Raw genomic sequence first — 19,756 nt, forward strand, 5'->3', positions numbered from 1 at the left:
CCGAATGCATCCGGGGATTACGATCGCGTGTGATATATGGTGATATCGACAGTCGAAGCTGGTTCTCGGCCGCTAATCGACCTCCGGATCGAGCGACACGTCGAGCTACACGCGGAGAGCACAATTCAAAATACAAAATTACAAAAATATACGCGTGGTGGCGCCTGTTACGACCGGACGTGCCGTGCTAGTTTTTCCATCGCGTACAACATTTACAATATGAACGGTGTATGGATAAGTCGAAGGAGAGAGAGAGAGAGAGAGAGAGAAAAAAAAAGAGAGAGTGTATGTATGTACATTGGCATGGCACGACGATCGAGCAGGGCGATACGCGACTTTGCTAGGCCGCTTAAAATACTGTCCGACATTCTCTCCGATCGTGCGAGCTCGATTTTTTTATGTACGTCGATGTGCGATCTTCATCTGGGATGAAATAGCGATTACAAGTCACGAGAAAGGAGAAAAAGGCGCAGAAATTAATATTTCGTGCATAATTCGTTATCGGAGAAAACGGAGACGATAACATCGTCGTCAGTTGGCACTAGCCCACGAAAAACTGGGAACATCGTGTTTACGCTGTTGCGATACGCGTTCTATGTACGCGAATAGATACGCACCGATATAAAATCATCGGGTTCGTCGCTCGTCGATCGTAGCGAAAAATCGAGGCGACACGACCGCGTCGTGTTATTTTCTCCGTCATGTCTCTCTCACCCGGACGGTTGCCTTCTTTGCGCTCGAAACTGCAGTCATCGAGCGCTTAATACTGTTCGGCATAACGCGGGCGCGAGTAAAGCTCGGTTTTCATCATCGGCGACCGTCACACACTATGCTTTTGTGAATCTCACATTCGGGACACTGTTACATCCAGATAAAGAATAATCTTGAAAAAAGGAAACAAAAGAAAATACGAAAAAAATTAAAAAGAAGTTATTCCCCTCCCCCCCCCACCCCCACCCCAAATTAAATTCGATATATTGCAGCATATGTATTGTATAATTATAATATTATAAGGTAAAAAATATAAGGATTTGTCTTGAAACTCAGAGAAAATGTAAAATGATAGATGCTACAAATTTATTTTTCGCATAATAATATTCTATTTTAAGTAATCTGTATTTTAAAAGAAATTTAACTAGTATTCAGAGTACCGTGATATTTAAATATTGAAAGATTAATATTGTCGCAATGTATTTTCTCATACAATTGTACAAGGAAAAAGCGACCAATCGATTCTCTAAATCTGGAGATAAAGTACAGGATACACTACCAAGGTACTCCGTATATTGCGACACGATCCCGCGTATAATACATTTATGGAAAAGGATTCGGCGTTGTTTTATTTGAACAGTACGGATGTGAAAGACAGGATGTCGGATTGATCGAGAGCGTCCTTTGAATTCAAGCATCGTTCGACAGTAAGTCAAGTTCGTGCGCAAGATTCATCGGAAATACATCTCCCCCGACTACTCGGCACTTTGTTACGGAGAACTGCCGTCCCGCGCAATCGCAACAAGTTGTGTACAATCGCGTCCGAAAAATCCCTGCTAAAGCCAGAGAAATAGAACGTTAATCTCCCGGATAAAAAGGTAACAAAAGCATAAAGAGTGGGGGTAGCTCGTCGGCGATAAATTCGCAGTTAAAGAACGTTCTCTACCTACCTAACGCTTACCCCGGTGAAATATCACCTACAGGTGAAGCGGCGGTCTTTGTATTGGTGTGTAAACACGTAAGCACTCCTTATCACGATGTATAGCAGCTTGATGCCTCGCGCAGAAAACGGAAGCAGCAAATCGACAGAATTAACCCAGCATGGAAGATAATGGAAGCAAGTGGGGATGATCCGTATTCATATCGCGAAAATCGCATCGCAAAAAAAAAAAAAAAAAAAAAAAAAAAAAAAAAAAAAGAGAAGACGAGACAAGCTCGAATGAGTTCCCCGTCAAAAAGGCATTAACTGCGACGAAAGAAAAATGCGAGCCGGCTGTGCGCGCGCGACAATCGCTTCGATAAAAGTCACATGTTTTCTAGTTTCAAGAAGAAGACGATTTATCGGCCATCTGGTTTTCCGAACTATAAGTCCGTTCGTTCGTCGATGATATATAGCTCGCATGGACGTTGGTACTTGGCGATATTGTCGTCGATGGTAGAATTGCAGCGATCGCGCGTATCTGAAAATAGGGACGCGTTGAATTCTACGTTTACGTCGTAATATCCCATCTTTTTAAATCATGTCAATCTAACATTTATTCGCATTCCCCGATGTCCCATTTCATTCGCGATCGATGAGTCGCATATATTCGCTCCGGTCAATGATTCTTCGCGTAGTAGGGATATTATGCGCAATGCTGCAATTTTTAATAATTGAACTCTGTTATTGTTGCTAATTGAAACGCGCGTTCGATTAATTTGGAATTCCGAAATAAATTTGAATCAATAGCAGAGTATATATATATATATACATTAAACTGGTTATTTTTGTTATAGCTAATATGATTGTAGTGGCAAAGATCAATTGGACAATGACGCCAAATTAACCGCAATTTCCGAAATATGCTGTTATTATGATCACTCGTTTATTCCGACGATAGTTGATTATACGAATTTCAAAGTCACGATATTCGTTAGATAGAAATAGACGTTACTTATGTACGTTTTTTGGTTGCACGCCGCCTGCCTTATCGTATTCATTTCATAATACATTTGTTCTTACAATCTCAAACATACGTTCGAGTGTCATCGTACTTACATCTACTTTAGGTTTATACATTACTGTAATAGAGATTTATCCGTTTAACGTAATACAAAATGGCACCGTCATACTGTTATATTACGTACTGCGTTAACGATATCTATCAATATCTTCTCCGATTTTAATATACATATATGTGCGTGCCTCTTACGTATATTTAAGATACATTGAATAGAATAATCGTAACAATAGATTGACAAAATACTGCAGTTTCCGATTCAAAGTATACGACGGAGTAATGTCAATTTGCTGCTATAATTATCGCAAGCGATATTTTTCGACGATTAAAGATATGAAATGTCGTTAACAGAGTACGGGATATCTCTACGAATATTCGATGTAACGATGCTCTTACAGAGGGAAAAGGGACATAAATCGTTACGCACGCCATTCGATGTAAGCTGCTCGAGAGTTTGCGTCGCATGAGAATGCAACGGTCTTGCTAAAATTTGATACAAGCGTCGGAATTTCGACATTAAAAAAGAAACGCGACAGGATGACATGTAACAGCTATATAATTTCTTAACAATGTTAAATTCTCATTACGTTTTCCGCATAAATGTAACATGTGCAAAACGTTGCTTGTCTGAATCTTAACACTTCCATTTATATTGTACATGTGTACAATCGTATCGAGACGATCGCGGTTTTCCATTGCGGATAGAAGACGATATTTCACTGATATCGCTCTTGATAGAACGATTTGTGTTCAGCTCTTGTAGCAGTTGCTTCTTGTTTCGCATAAATTTCATACAAAACGCGAATAGATTTCGCCTTATCGACTAAGCCGGCAACAATGTGTCCGGAATATTATTCACTTTATTACGTGATCACCTCACCGCGCTAGCGTCAAATAAAAAGCTAAAGGAACTCGATAAAAAAAAAGAAAACACAAAATAATATATAGGAGATGAGAAATGGGAAAATGACACCCATCGATAATCGTTTAAAAATAATTCGTATGGATGATAATATGATTCATTGGCTTTGAATATTTCGGATTCTCTGCAGCATATCAATAAATAATTTACAAAATAATTTACAGGAAAGAGGAAAAGGAAGAGATAGCTTACAAGGTGGGGAAACAGGTGACACAATCGCCGTGTACTCTTAACGTCAGTGGTTCCGGCGAGCCACGCCGTTGTCTTCCCGAGTCGCCTCATGCCTCGTTCATCTTTCAGATGACTGCGACTCATTGTGCGAAATGGAAGTTCCACGCGCGCGAAATACGCGTTTCGAAAGGCACTACCGGTTTATTGTAAATGTGGTCGCACGCTCCCCATCATGGCGTACTACGACCAATCGTCCTCATTGCGGACGATATCCATGATATCATACTTCCGTGCCGTCTTCTCCCTCGTCCTCGTACAACGTCGGCCCGTTGGCGGATTTCTTTTTGGGCTTCGGTGGCGGTCTAGGCGGCACTTTTCTACCGAGGGTATTGCTGGCGGTAGCTTGTTGCTGCTGCGTCAATAGCGAATGACCGCCGTTCATGCTCTCGTCCGGCAGCTTGATCGGCCACTCGGCTGCGCCTTCCGGGGCCGACCGGTCCAGCGGACTGCCGGTTAGGATATTCGGCGTGCTGCGCTGAATCGTACCGTAGTGCGAGCCGCCCGGCGTGACCGGAAGTGGCCGGCCTCGCATGGACGAAGACGCCGGTTCCGGGCTCTTGTTCAATGATAACATCGAGCTGCCGTCCGCCGTGGTGCGCAGCCCCAGATTATCGTATACCGGCTCGAGGATATCGGTGGGCGACATTGGGGTTCCACTGCTCCAACTGGGCGCCCGCGGTCGACGCGGGATCGTTACATAGCCGTGACGCGGCAGTACCGGTGCCATCGACGACGACGAAGACGACGACGGTCCGAGGCCGTACGGAGTTACGCTGCGGCTGTGTGGCAACGTCTTGAAGGCGGCTGGATGGTACTGGCCGGACGGCGGCGAGCCATATGATGATGATGATGATGCCGCCGCCGCCGCCGCCGTCGTCGTCGTCGTCGTCGTCGTTGCCGTCGTGTGCTGATTAGGCAGACGCGTGCTGTCAGGCGCCGTCGACGTTTGGCTAGTCGGCGATGCGCCGCGACCACCGGAGAAGGCCAACAGATCTGGTGGATATTGTCGATGATGGTAACTGGCACTCCCGCGCGGCAATGTGCCGCCGGTATCGCCTCCTCCATCGAGTTCCGGAGTAGCCAGTTCGTGCTCCCTCTCGTCGTCGCCTACCCTGTCGACGACACCGCTTCCGACACCGTCAACTGCGAGAACATGAACAAAAGAGAAGGACGAACGTTAAAAAAGAAAATCTAACAGTAAAAGGTTGAGAAAAAGAAAAACGAGGAAAAAAAATTCTACGCGATTCTAATACCCGTATTCATAGTCCTTCCTTATTTTAAGGACGGAGGAAGCCTCCATGAAGGATTCCTTGAATCTGCAAGGCCACCTTGTTTCATAGATGGACCTCGAGTCTCCCTTTCAGAAGGAAGGAATATTTTAGGGATTTTTAGTGACCGACTGGAGGCAGCACCGTTTTATGCTGCCTGCGACTAATTTCATATAATACATATGAAAACTTTTTCGTATCTTCAAAAAATTCCACGGGATTTTCCCAATCGCGAATGTATCTTTTCGGAATCCGCCACAGAATCCGATTCTCTGGATTTTCGTCTTCAAATTCATCGTCAGAATCATTTAAAAATTCATTGTCCATTATCCCTTTTTCCTTTATACACTTTCAGTTTGAGAGCGCGACAACAAATAACCACAAAACCACAAATGTAACGAAACTAACTTTTGGAGGTTATATTTGGTTATATTCTGCGTATCGTCTGCTAAAAAGGTCGCATCACTCCTCAAGGAAGCTCGTGACCTTCCTTGAGATAAGGGAGCCAATAAGATTCCTTGTTCGGTCAAGGAAAGTTTATGAAACGTGGAACGAGGAACAAGGAATCCTTATTTCTCAAGGACGGACTATGAATACGGGTATAAGATCTGTGAGACGCAGACGCGCGCGGCAAGGTAGCATCGCCAGAACATTGTCTTATTGTTACTAAGATCCTGACACGAAAGTTGACATTATTCTTGACGAGCGCGAACGAGTGCTTTTGAATCGGATTACTCGCGACGATGATCGCAACGATGAGCGCGGTTCATTAACGTCATCGAAAAATGCAACTACGTTGCACGAGCAAAGTCGTTGATCAAGCGTAATGTTCGGCAATATATCGTATCACTATGAGGACCGTATGACATTTATAAACTTCGAAGATTTTACAAGATTCGAATCTCTCGCGTTATTGTATTTTTTTACAGTGTTTTAAACGATATATAATTTTATATCGTTAAGATATCTTTGACAGTCCAATAATATCGCATACAACTATCTGCATGATTTCGTCGAAAAATATTTTTATTAACAATGTTCGCATGTTGATATACGCAAAACAATCTTGGTGAATCTTATTGTCGTCATTACTTGTGCAATTATATCGTTCCAACTATTTACTATGCAATTCATAATTAACATTCTCACGTTTAAAAATTTGTCCTATATTTGCTCTTTCTCATATCTACAAAAAATATTCCTAGACGATGATGATATCAATAGTTGAACGCGGATAACGAATGTCTTCGCACTGTCACAGCACGATGTTATGTTCAGAAATACTCAGTGTATCATAAGCGTCCCTAACGGATCTTCATTAGTGTGCTACCTGCAATTTGGCAAATTCTCCTTACCTTAAGATCGATGACATCTGATTAAATCGTCGGACATTTCTCGCATTACGGTCCGCGCGCTCGACACGAAACAAATTGATTTATAATTACACATACACACATACGTACAAACACGCACACGTTATTTGTACATTATAGTATAAGCGACGTATATTGTTTCTTGTTTCCTCGTGGGCAAAGAATATTACTTTAACGAAACGATCGATATTTATTACGCGAGCCATTAAAGCTTCGTATCGACTGATAATTTTTGATTTTCGATCAATGTCCGTGAATACGCGCGCGTTTCGAGATCCGTCATCTGTCTAATGTAAGATAATCTCTCGCTAGCATCTGGCCACGCACTGTTTAGTAATATAGGCTGTGTACTGACCGAAGACGGAGTCGTTGTCGAGCAACGTGCGATTCAGCTCCGTCATTTCCGTGCCGTGCGACGTCACTGACGGTGCCTCATAGCGTCTCGGCGGCTTCACCACCGGATTAATAGTGGTGATCAGGGATTTCTCCTGCTCGCCGAGGCCGTGATGTTCCAAGGACGCCGCCTCGAGACTCTTCTCGTCGTGCCTGATCCGGCGACGCCGGCAGTAGCACACGCAAAGCACTATCGCGACGATCAGCAAGCATAGCGCGGTGACGCCGAGCCCTATGGCGAGTGGCAGACTGATAAAATTATCTCTGCTGCCAAGTGCGTCGCCTATGACGGCCAGGGTCACGTTCTTCTCGGTGTCACCACCCGGGCTCTTCGCGTGGCAGATGTAATCGCCCTTGTCGGAGGGCGTCACGTCAGGAATAGTGAGATTCAACCAATCGTGGCTCGCTGACAACATGTAGCCTCTCTCACTATTCGGGCGTTTGGCATTTTTGTCTAAAACACGAGTACGATGCGTCCATGATAACTGAAACAAATAATCGTATGTGATATATTTTATATTGCACAAATAATGCTAAAAAATTAATTATACAAGAAACGCTTAATAAAATTTGCAAGATATGATGCAAATAAAATCGCCTTAAACTATTCTAGATTCTTAGAGCAAAGCGACATCTACGTAAGTAACATCTGTACGTAAGTGTAATTACCCGAGGACGTGGGATTCCCGTTGCTCTGCACGAGAAGGTCACCTCTCCTCTGCTCATCTCGATCTTGGTTCCCGGGCCGATGGTGATGATTTTCGGTCTACACGCAAACTCGTCGCTGGTAACTTCGTCCCACATCTTACCGGCCATGTTGGGCGGTTCCTGGCAAGTGGTTGGCTTTGTGTATAACTTTCGTTCGATCGTCCAGTCGCGAAACCTTTTGAGATGGCAGTTACAATTCCACGGATTATTCTGAAGCTCGAGGCTGCCGAGTTTAGGAAGACTCTCGAAGCTCTGCAGTTGCAGAGTAGTGAAGTTGTTCCCGTCGAGCGCGAGGGAGTGCAAACCCGGTAGATTGCGAAACGTTTTTTCATCGATGCGCTCCAATCTGTTCCACGACAACGCCACTTTTTGCAGAAAGGTGAGATTGAAGAACAGACCGCTCTCAAGCACCCTCAATCTATTTTGATTGAGTAACAATACACGCAATCGTTGAGTCTCGTAGAAGGTGCCGGGATGTAAACTACGGATATTGTTGCCCGACAAATCGATCTCAATGACGATCTTCAAGCCATTGAAAGCGTTCGTGTGAATCGATTCGATGCCGCATTCGCGCAGCACCAATTTATGCAGATTCACTAGGTGGACGCGACTGAACGCCTCGTGTATGAGATGAGTCATGTGATTGCCGGTAAGATCGAGATTCTGTATCTCGGGCGAGAGGTCCTCCGGCACCTGCGTGAGATTTTGCTTGGTGCACTCGGCGGTCTTCTTGCCGGATACCCATTTGCACTTGCAAGTCGACGAGCATTGCATCCAGTCCTCTTGGCCTTGACACAGGGCGACGATAAACGTAGCACAGAGCAACCATTGGCCTGTTGTTCTCATTGTTGGTCCCATCTTGAGGAATCCTATTAACAGCGCGATGACATTAGAACGTGACTGCGAGACCGCGATCGTAGAACTTATTTAGTTAAATAGAGTTGCATACGACGAGACGAGGAGTTTCGTCTTATGCAATATTATATCAAGATAATATATGTAATATAACTTAATATTCATCAACGCGACCGACTAGTTTTGTATTTCATGCGGGTATTCATCATTATTGATAGTTGAACATGGATATATATATAGATCATTAATTATACGATCGAATAGTTATATTACATACGTATATGCAGCAGGAATTAATTATTACCGAATAATATGCGGTTGCTTAATAATTTTGAATAATTTGTACGCGATACAAATATCCAGCACGCTATTTGACACTTTTGGTTAATATACGCTGAAATAATTGTTCATACCGAACAAATTACGCGGTTACGTAATGATTTTATGCTCATGTAAACACCATCCATATGTTTTTAACGCGAACGGTTGTAAACGCATTGTGCGCGGTATGTGAAATTATATATTGTATTAGGTTATTTTGTAGAATGTCTGTGCTCGATTTTCGAGTCTCACAGATTCGGATATGTTTAACGCGCTTCGATCGATATGCGTAGGACGGTCTAAACGCACCGCTGTTCTTACGGCGGCGTTACACAGCACAAGAATGTTTCGTAATTCGCTATACGAAACTAAACTCGACTTTCCATGTTATCGGAGAAGTCTGACTGTGTCTGAGACAGTTTGGTGTCATCAGAGACCTCCGGGACTTTCTTTGTCTCCACGGCCGCCGGCCTTTGTCTTCCTCTCCTTTTTTATTTTTTGTTAGTTAACCTCGCTAATTTCCGAGCATCCCGGGACATTCTACCGAGAACTGTTGGCAATTTAGCTTTAATACCGTTACAGCACTCGTACTCTTCAACGCTGGTGTCGCGTCGACGCGTTTCGCTAAAGTTAAATTAATACAACGCAGCAACTAGAGTACGCCTCAACCCTTTTATTATCGTTGTGGAATACGAGATTGTGCATCAAATTAGTCTTCCCGTCGACAAGCACAACCCATCCCGAGTCTCTCTACGAGTTAAATCAACGAAAAAAAAAAAAAAAAAAAAGATACCCGAGCTACGCAATATCGTGCGAATCTTGACGAGAACGATTATAAATTAAACCCCGATTATTGAATCCCGTTCGAGGATTGTCAATGAGTGTTATAGCGGATTAATTGAAATCGAATAACGTTTCGAAAAGTATTAGGTGTACAACTTTGCTTCCGCCGTTTTCCTATAGATGGCTTTAGCGGTAAGTAGTGGTCGAAATAAATAGATCATAGACGTCATGCGATAAACTTGGGCATCTGTCAACATAACCTCATAGAAACATTAGTCGATTTGTGTCCGCATCATAAAGTTATTCTCGATTGAAAATGTCAGTTTACGAGCCAAATTCTCGTCATTTGCGGGAGGTTTTAATCTCCTGCTTCAATATGAAGAAATCTGCGGCTGAGGCTCATCGAATGCTCTCAAATACTTGTGGTGAAGCCGCTATTAGCGAAAGAATGTGTCGTGAGTGGTTTCAACGCTTCAAGAACGGTGATTTTCACGTCGAAGACCGGCATAGCGGTGGATGAGAGAAGGTTTTCGAAGATGCAGAATTGGAGGCATTACTTAATGAAGACTCGAGTCAAAGTCAAAAACGATCATTGGGAGTGGACAATACTTTGAATCATAAATGTATAACCAGTTTTTTACAATAAAGCCTCGAATTTCGGAAAAAAAAACGGCGGAAGCAAAGTTGTACACCCAATATAAAGCAAACGGCAAATTAACGTCAAGAAGACATATTTGTTCATGTTGAAGATCGCACCGGGACCTGTCGGGAAACTTGTTTCGACGTTTGTGCCATTGTAGATTCTCGCTAACTTTTCACATATACATGCTTCGCGCGGCCGACTTTACTTCTCAGTGCCGCGAACTTTTTGAAGTCTCTATCCACAAAGAGCGGCCGCGGTCGCTGCACTTGCTTACAATCCTGGAACTTTATTGTTGTGGCCGTGAGACGAGTTCTTTTGAGCTCGATCGGTGGTCCAGCTCCGGGATCAGAATAAATGTTCCGAGCGCATCGTTCTTTAAACCTGTCACATACATATCGCTTCAGCTTTCCTTTTGTCAGCGGCTTTAGATTTGAAGATAAAACAGCGCTCTTTGAACCAGAATATGCTATTCGAGATGTATTGCTTATGATATATGCGAAGCGTTTTCTCTTCTTCGCGGAATATTCCGGAAAACAAAAAAAAATCGGTTAATATTATGCATATAAAACGAAGATACTAAAGGATAATACTCGCATGATATTGTATACGTCGATTTTTCGTCTCTTCCTCTTTCGCGACGGCGGTCCTTTCTCTCGATCCTAGTCGTGTATCGATCGACCGCATTTGACTTGTAAATGGCTAACCAACAAGAGGACGTTAGATACGGAGAAAGTGAGGCGCTTGTATACGGCTCGAAGTGGCTTTTAGCCCGGATGAACGATGAACGGGCGAGACGAGTGTCCTTTGGCAACGCGTGTACCGTGCCGGAAGGAACCTCCCACCCGTCTCGTCGCGGAAATACGGAAGTTGCTTGACGCGGACGTTGTGCGTGTGTCCGACCCGTTCGTGTGCCACGCAACAGGGAGAGTAAAAAAAAAAAACATCGATGCAAAGAAAGAAAGAGAGGGAGGATCAACTTTCCGCGGGGTGGAATTTCAAATTCGAACACCCTCTATCAATCAAGAGCACTCCCAGAGGGTTACGGCAAGTATGCCCTGTTGCTCCTACACAAATTTCATCAATCATGCGAGCCAACACACCGGAGGTAATGGTTATCCCGTCGGATCTCCCTGCCCGTCCTATATTTTTGCGATTAAAATAAGGTTTCGCGAAATACACGAGCGATCGATGATTGGCGGATGTGTAACGATCGGTATGGCGAGTGTTGGTGGGCGAATATCGCGATATTTACAAATGACTTTTGAAAGTGCTCGTTACAATGCAGCTTCCGCTGCGGAAGCGACGCGTAAATATGGGGGCGTTTAAAAAAAAATCAAACAAAAAAAAGTTCGTCATCGAAATGGGCCGAGAGAGGCGCTGTGAACCGTGCCAAATCTTTTATCATGAAGCGGCCTCGTATAAACAGGATGCGGATTACTGTAAACGATTCGCAGTCGCGTGAGTTTTCGGGAACTTTGTGTTTTCTACGCAAAAGCGTTGTTACGATTTAATCTGTAATTTGCGAGGAACTGGGGAATACGCGCAACACCTTGCCTCCTACCGGTGGAAACTTTTTCTCGACGGAAACAAGGATTATTGAACGACGACGACGAACCACGCGGCCGTCTTACGAGAATATCAAAGAAGTTATGGCGGACGGATTTATATGTGTTATATGTACTTTGAGATAACGCTCGAAACACGGATGAGCGCAAACCGGGACTTCGACGAGAAAAACTTTCATGTATAGCGCGCTGCTCCATTGAAACTTCTTCGAGAGTCAGTACCTCGTAGTTGGAAGCGCTTAAACGTAATAACGAAATAGAGCGAGCAACTTTTTGTTAAATTACCGGGTCGTGATACAAATGATCCTGAGGCGAGAAGGAGAATTTCGTTTTCGACGTAATCGCTCTGTACAAAGTGGATTTAAAGTTATTATTGTGACCTTCGGCTTGACATTTGTTACGAAACATTGTTTAAGTAAGAATCTTTAGTCCGCGGTTTGCCCATTATTATTAAATACGTTTTACACTTGTCTACGTTCTAAATATCTTACAGTGAAATCTGCCATGAATATACAGGCTGTCCCATTTTAAAGGACCCACTCAAATATCTCAGAAACACTGCGTTAAATCGAAAAATGTTTCAAACAAAAGTTGTGTGGCTTCAAGGGGGCCATAAGACGGTGACAATGATTTGACCTTGGAAAATCATTTGAAGGTCATGTGAAGGTCAACTTTAAAATCTTAAATGGAAACCCCATTTTTTATTTAGTATTCTTGTAGCTGACGTCGAGAGCTTTCCAAAACACTATAATAAAGTATTTTTTCATTAAGTACTTTTTGAGTTATTTTATATTTTAATCTGACATATTTTGATATAAAAAATAAAATATTTCGTAAAATATTCAGTTTTCGATAATTTTACCGTAATACTTCTGTACTATACTATATAGAATAATAAGACAAATTAATTAGTGAAAAAAAAAAAAAAAAAAAAAAATTGTTTAAAAAAATACATTGTAAATAATTTTCTTAAAAACAATTTTTTTTATTTTCTATACTAATTGATTTGTCTCATTATTCTGTACATAGAAGTATTACGGTAAAATGATCGAAAACTAAATATTTTACGAGATATTTAATTTTTTATATCAAAAAATGTCAGATTAAAATATAAAATAACTCAAAAAGTACTTAATAAAAAAATACTTTATTATAGTGTTTTGGAAAGCTCTCGATGTCAGCTACAAGAATGCTAAATAAAAAATTTCCATTTAAGATTTTAAAGTTGACCTTCACATGACCTTCAAATGATTTTCCAAGGTCAAATCATTGTCACCATCTTATGGCCCCCTTGAAGCCACACAACTTTTGTTTGAAACATTTTTCGATTTAACGCAGTGTTTCTGAGATATTTGAGTGGGGCACCCTTTAAAATGGGACACCCTATATATAGAGAAATATAGTAATTTTATCTTTAATCCTTTTAATGAAAGGTGCGGAAAAAAAAGATTTATTGAAATAATAATAATGCATTGAATATGCATGTCAGAATAAAAATATAAGGATAAAAATACGATAAGAGAATCAAAATAAATCAACATATAAATTTTTCTCTTTTCTATAACATTTAAAGAAGAAGGAATTATTATTTTCATTCTCCTTTATTCTCAGATCTACGAATTAAATCACATCACACGTATATATATATATATCAATGACAAATTATAATTAATTAAGTCACATCATCTGGAATCAGGTTTATTTATTCAACTGATCCAATTATATCACACAAAATTACGCGTATTAAGCAGGTTGTAGACGATCAATTCCCTCGATAAATATTGACCAAGCTAAGACCAGACAACGCATTATGATTTATACTATGAATATCAATGTCACGAGATATGTAGTACAACGTATGATGATATAATAACACATGACTTTATATAATGCTTTATTGAAGAGAGAGCTGATTTCATCGTAGCCTATAATTTCAATTTGCACAAGTAAACGAATTTACTTTGATATTTAGTTAGTGCAGTGTTAAATCGATTCCATAAAGCGTATTTTCCGTGAATTATCGGGGGATGTTGTTTTCATTATGCCGGGTCACCGTGGGACACGACGGGGGCACCATGGTAATCGACTTTCTAATTATAAACGCGGGCACTCGCGGATAGGGCGCGTGAACTCTTGACCGCGGTCATTTTTTCTCGATAAGTCGTTAATAGTTAATTAGCAGAGAATAAGGACAGAGTCGTTAGCAGATTCCATCATCGACAGCCATAGAGTCAGGAATCGCGAACGAATTAATGATTGTATTTGTAACAGTCCGTCAACACGCTATTATTTATCGGAAATATAAATAGACTGTGTGTGTGTGTGTGTGTGTGTGTGTGTGTGTGTGTGTGTGTGTGTGTGTGTGTGTGTGTGTTATCGCACGCGACGAGATATATGGAGAAAATTTTAACTTCTATTAATATGTTATAAGCACAAACGTGCAAAAATATACATTGTATATTGTCTGCCAAACAAGAAATCATATACGTTATGAAGATAACGTTCATGAGATATTGTAAAATTTATTATATCCATTATCCCGATTCGCTGGATTCATATTTATCTCTAGGAAATCTATATATAAACATATAAACATTGTATACAAGAACTGGTTGGGGAAAAATATGCACTGCGTATCTTAAAGAACTTAAAGAATACCCGAGACGTGGCTCTTACAAGCTTATATTATAATTCTAGAATATAAACACTGTATTATTCGATGTGTAACGATCATGTATATGTTTACAGATGTAATATTTCACGTTCCTTAGAACGAAACAATTTTCTATATTAATGCAGATGTAATTAACGTACAGGAAATAGAATAAGGCACATTGATAGAGATGTTACATTGATATATTGATTTGTCGCATTCACGGGCTTGATAATGTATTTTTGTATAATCAGATTCCGCATCCTCTTATGAAAGGAAGATCTGCTAATCAATATACATATACATACATATAGGTACAGTGCAATTGCTATCTACGGAATATGATTAAAATTTCATTGAATATCTTCCACATTCATTCACAGAATACAATTTACTTTAATGTTGTTGTTTAACGATTCATGCTGGCAGAAAGATAGAGAGGAAGTTTAATTTCAACTCGTCTTGATCTGCAAACTTTTACTTTTAACTTTCATCTTCTTGTTTCACAAAATACAAGGTGTATCCGAGGTGAATTAAAAATTTTTGTACTAACGTGAAAAAGCGTATAAAAAAATAACGTTTCTCCTCCGGAGTTGATCTTTTTCAAGAAAAGAAATTTTATACGGTCATCAAGAAGAGATCGTTAAAACAATTCTTTTAAAAGCGGCTTAACTTTCAACTTTGTCAAGTATCTCTTTGAACGGTCTGTTGAATTCTTTTATGTCAAAGTTTAATCTTGAAACATACTTGTAAAAATTATAGATAAGTTTTGCACAAAAATATAATTTCGAAAATAGAAACATTCGATAGTCAAAGATAGAATAGCAAAGGAAGAAGGATGAAATATGATCATATAAAATCAACATGAGAAACGTGAAAAAAAAAAAATTTCTCTTTTGCAAACTTATTTATAGAGTTGAAAGTCACATTGAGATTCATTGTTTTCTCTGACAACATCTTTATTATGCGTGTATGTGTACGTGTGTATTGGGTTGAGTAAAAAGTCATTGCGTATTTTTTGTATGTTTTTCAAAGTCATTTGTTTATATAAAGAACAAAGATCAATCAATGATATATTTTCCGTTTTGTTCGATGACCTTTTGCCATCTTTCGGTGAGCTTCATAATTCCCCGTTCGTAGAAGGATCTGTCTTTATTGGCGAAAAACTGAACAAGGTGCTGATTTATCGCCTCATCTGAATTTAACGTTATTCCACGCAAGGAGTTTTGAAGAGAGCGAAACAAGTGGAAGTCTGACGGCGCAAGATCAGGCGAGTATGCTGGGTGGCGCAACACATCCCATCCAAGCTCCAATAATTTTTGACGGGTCGCCAAATATGTGTGTGGTCTCGCGTTGTCGTGATGGAACACAACTCTTTTACGATTGACGAGCTCCGGACGTTTCTGGATGATAGATTCGTTCAAACTGTCCAATTGCCGACAGTACACATCCGAATTGATTGTTCGATTCCTTGGTAGGAGCTCAAAAAACACCACACCCTTCCAATCCCATCACACTGAGAGCATAATCTTCCTCTGATGAAGTTCTGCTTTTGAAGTCGTTTGAGGCGAATCATCACGTCGGGATCAAGGCCGTTTGCGTTCCACATTGTTGTAAACAATCCACTTCTCATCATCAGTTATCATTCGTTTCAAAAAAGGATTGTTTTCTTCACGTTTCAGGAGCATATCGCAGATGTTTATACGCGCCGTCAAATGAACCTTTTTGAGTTCATGAGGAATCCAAATATCGAGCTTGCTTACGTACCCAGCTTCTTTAGGTGGACGTGAACACTTTTTTGACTGATCTTCAATGTTTTTGCAATCTCTCGTATCGTGTAACGTGGGTTTGACTTGATCAATGCCTTTATTTTGTCGTCATCAACCTCGGTGGGCCTTCCTGATTGAGGAACATCTTTGAGATTAAAATCAACAGCGCGGAATTTCTTGAACCAGTTCTGGCACTGACGTTCTCGTAGAGCATCGTCACCGTAAACTTTACGCAATTTTTCACAAGCTTGACGCGCCTTCTTCCCTTTATGGAAGTAAAACAGTAAAATATGGCGAAAATGCACAGTTTGGTCTTCCATCTTCAACAACTTGTTGTAAAATCTCCAAAACTCAACCAAATCGCTCAATTTTTTCTTTAGAATGAAGCTTAAACCGTCAGCTGTTAAACGATATATGACAAACATATGTGTGAATGACTCTAGTACTGCCAAAATTGAACTAATGCCATCTGTTGCAAAAATACGCAATGACTTTTGTTTACTCAACCCAATATGTGCGTATACAATAAAGTGTGCGATTTGAAATAATAATACTGTATTGCACTCGATAGAGTACATGTGCATATACTTATTACATATATGGTACACACACACATACAAACACAATATTCTCAATGTAATAATTCCAATATTCAGTGAAAAAATGTTTAAAGCTAAAATAATATTAAAACATTCTGAAAACATATTAAAACATTTTTAAAATAAAAAATTCAAAGCATCTCTTTAAAAATAATTAATGCCTGTTTTTGATACAATCAATAAACGTGTTGCAACAATTATGCGATACGATCGAATTTCGATAATTGCAATGTAAGATAGAGTAACTTTTACTATATTTATATTTTTTACTTAAAAATAATATTAAATTTTTTTTTTTTAAATAACTGGAATAATATCAATCCATTTAATTAGCATTTAATTAGCTCTTTCAATAATATTTCGAGACAAATTGTCAATATCAATGTGATAATTTATAACGTATGATTTGTTACGTTTCTTTCGATATTTATCTAATCTCTATGTAGTGTCTAGTGTCTGCTCTTTTCGATAAACCTCAGCTGCATATTATTCGGAAAGTTCGAAGTTGGACGGAATATTTACAGGCCGTGTGCCGGGGACCGCGAAATTGCATAAACTTTTCAAATAAGGCCGAATCTTATAAATCTGTGGCCAAGAACATTGTCCGCGAAAGTTCGGTGCCGCGCCGCGGAGTTATTAACTTCGGGTCACGCGAAACTATCGGAGCATCGTCAAAGTCGTTTCCGCACTTTCGCACGCCGATGCGAAAGATGCAATTCGTGAAACTCACCTCCAGCATGTGACAACCTTGTTCTCGCTCCGCGTGGCCGATTAGATCGTGCATTTATTCCACAACACAATTACAATATCATTACATTTTGCCATCGCAGATCCGTCTACGTACTACGTTTTAATAGTCAAGACTTATTCTGTATATAAAAGGTATAGTGGAGAATTATACGGGAAATATATCTATGTATTCCCTTTTCTGTCTCTCTCTCTATCCACGAAGCTTAAAATAAAATTCTCAGTGCTAAATTCGTTATCGGTTAAATGTACATTTTTTGCAACACGTATTACGATCATAAAAATTCTTAACGCATACATATCATGCGGGGATAATTAAAAATTATTATGTAGGAGAATATATTGCAGCTTGATAAATATGTGTTGTCATTTATAATAATACTCGAGTATCGTTCTTTTATCTATGTAATATTTGAGCAATTATATCCTTTTTCATAATAGCATGGAGAATATTGTTTGCGTCTAATAAAAAATAATCATACGTGAATTTATTTTACAAATGACGCTGGTCGTTGGCAATTTCGAAATATCGTTAGTGAGGGTTCTTTATATTTTTTGTCCTTTGCCGCGGGCCTTTAATCTTTCGACATCGTGGTGGATGTTGTGTATTGAATAGGTCCGGCCAAAGAAAGATTTAGCTTTTTTAGTCTTACGATACATATCTATCGATCTATCTACTCACAAGGAGTCAGAGAACCTCATCTTGATTACACCTTTTTCCCTTTTTCTTTTGTGCTTTACGAGAGCTGGATAAATATGAAAAAATCGCTGATGGTGCCATTATAGTAGAATAATTTTAAGAAAATGAAAATGTGAAAATTGTCAATGCATTCTTTCATGTTTTCTTTTTCTTTCGTCTTTTTTTTTTATTGATATTAAATGCCGAAGAGCAGTATTGATGATGAATGTCGCTGTTGTTCATCATGTTGTCGTATCGTAATGACTACCTCGTTCAACAGTGCTTTGTCATTTGACTTAGAATTGATATGAAAATACGATTTTTAAAATTAGATGCGCTTTTTGCTAATATGACGAACATGAGCTTATGGCTACAGTTCATTATCGATTCAAACAAATAAAGGTATTAATCGAAAGGTAAATATCAGTTAATATGTTATACAGGGTGTCCCATTTTAAAGGATCCACTCAAATATCTCAGAAACATTGCGTTAAATCGAAAAATGTTTCAAACAAAAGTTGTGTGGCTTCGAGGGGGCCATAAGATGGTGACAATGATTTGACCTTGGAAAATCATTTGAAAGTCATGTGAAGGTCAACTTTAAAATCTTAAATGGAAACCCCCATTTTTTATTTAGTATTCTTGTAGCTTGCCTCGAGAGCTTTCCAAAAACACTATAATAAAGTATTTTTTTATTCAGTACTTTTTGAGTTATTTTATATTTTAATCTGACATCTTTTGATATAAAAAATTAAATATCTCATAAAATTGTTAGTTTTTGATAATCTTACCGTAATACTTTTATGTACAGTATAATGATACAAATCAATTAGTATAAAAAAAATAATAGTTTTTAAAAAAATTATTTGCGATGTATTTTTTTAAACAATTATGTGTATTTTTTTTTTTGGCACTAATTAATTTGTCTTATTATTCTGTACATAGAAGTATTACGGTAAAATTATCGAAAACTAAATATTTTACGAGATATTTAATTTTTTATATCAAAATATGTCAGATTAAAATATAAAATAACTCAAAAAGCACTTAATAAAAAAATACTTTATTATATTGTTTTGGAAAGCTCTCGATGTCAGCTACAAGAATACTAAATGAAAAATGGGGGTTTCCATTTAAGATTTTAAAGTTGACCTTCACATGACCTTCAAATGATTTTTCAAGGTCAAATTATTGTCACCATCTTATGGCCCCCTCGAAACCAAACTACTTTTGTCTGAAACATTTTTCTCTTCCGGGCTTGGTTTTTGAGATATTTGCTTGAGGAGATTAAAATGGGACACCCTGTATATATATATATATATATAACTTTTACATAAATAATAAAATGTATTTAGAATATAATATAATAATACATTTAAATTGTTTGGTACAACTTGCGTTTCGACTGGCAAAATTCGCTATCGTTTGCTTGAAATGCATCGACAAAAACCTAGGGGAACAAAGGATGTGCTTTTCCCATTTCGATAAGAGTCTGTAGAACAGTGAAAACAATCTCTGGAGTCCCATATACGGTAC

The 19,756-nt window shown here is 39.4% G+C and overlaps 1 protein-coding gene across 1 annotated transcript; it reads right to left on the reverse strand.

Annotated features, from left to right (window-relative positions):
* Nucleotides 1-1,041: 1,041 nt before the first annotated feature.
* Kek5 (kekkon 5) lies at nucleotides 1,042-8,469 on the reverse strand. The gene is made up of 3 exons (XM_070312106.1): nucleotides 7,568-8,469; nucleotides 6,861-7,383; nucleotides 1,042-5,007 (listed from the first exon to the last, which is right to left on the reverse strand). Exons 1-3 carry the CDS (start codon nucleotides 8,462-8,464, stop codon nucleotides 4,085-4,087), a joined length of 2,343 nt encoding a protein of 780 aa, XP_070168207.1. The 5' UTR covers nucleotides 8,465-8,469; the 3' UTR covers nucleotides 1,042-4,084.
* Between the last annotated feature and the right edge of the window lie 11,287 nt (nucleotides 8,470-19,756).

This window comes from Polyergus mexicanus, unplaced genomic scaffold (assembly GCF_030449975.1).
Source record: "Polyergus mexicanus isolate NDT 795.1 unplaced genomic scaffold, iyPolMexi1.0 SCAF_21, whole genome shotgun sequence".
Lineage (NCBI taxonomy): Eukaryota > Metazoa > Arthropoda > Insecta > Hymenoptera > Formicidae > Polyergus > Polyergus mexicanus.

Bases quoted from the DNA above. Each gene is read 5' to 3' on its own strand.
- Kek5 (XM_070312106.1), bottom strand. From the start codon at position 8,464: ATGGGACCAACAATGAGAACAACAGGCCAATGGTTGCTCTGTGCTACG. The intron at 7,384-7,567 runs GTAATTACACTT...TATTTGTTTCAG, and splicing joins CGGGAATCCCACGTCCTCGG to TTATCATGGACGCATCGTAC. The intron at 5,008-6,860 runs GTCAGTACACAG...ATGTTCTCGCAG, and splicing joins CGACAACGACTCCGTCTTCG to TTGACGGTGTCGGAAGCGGT.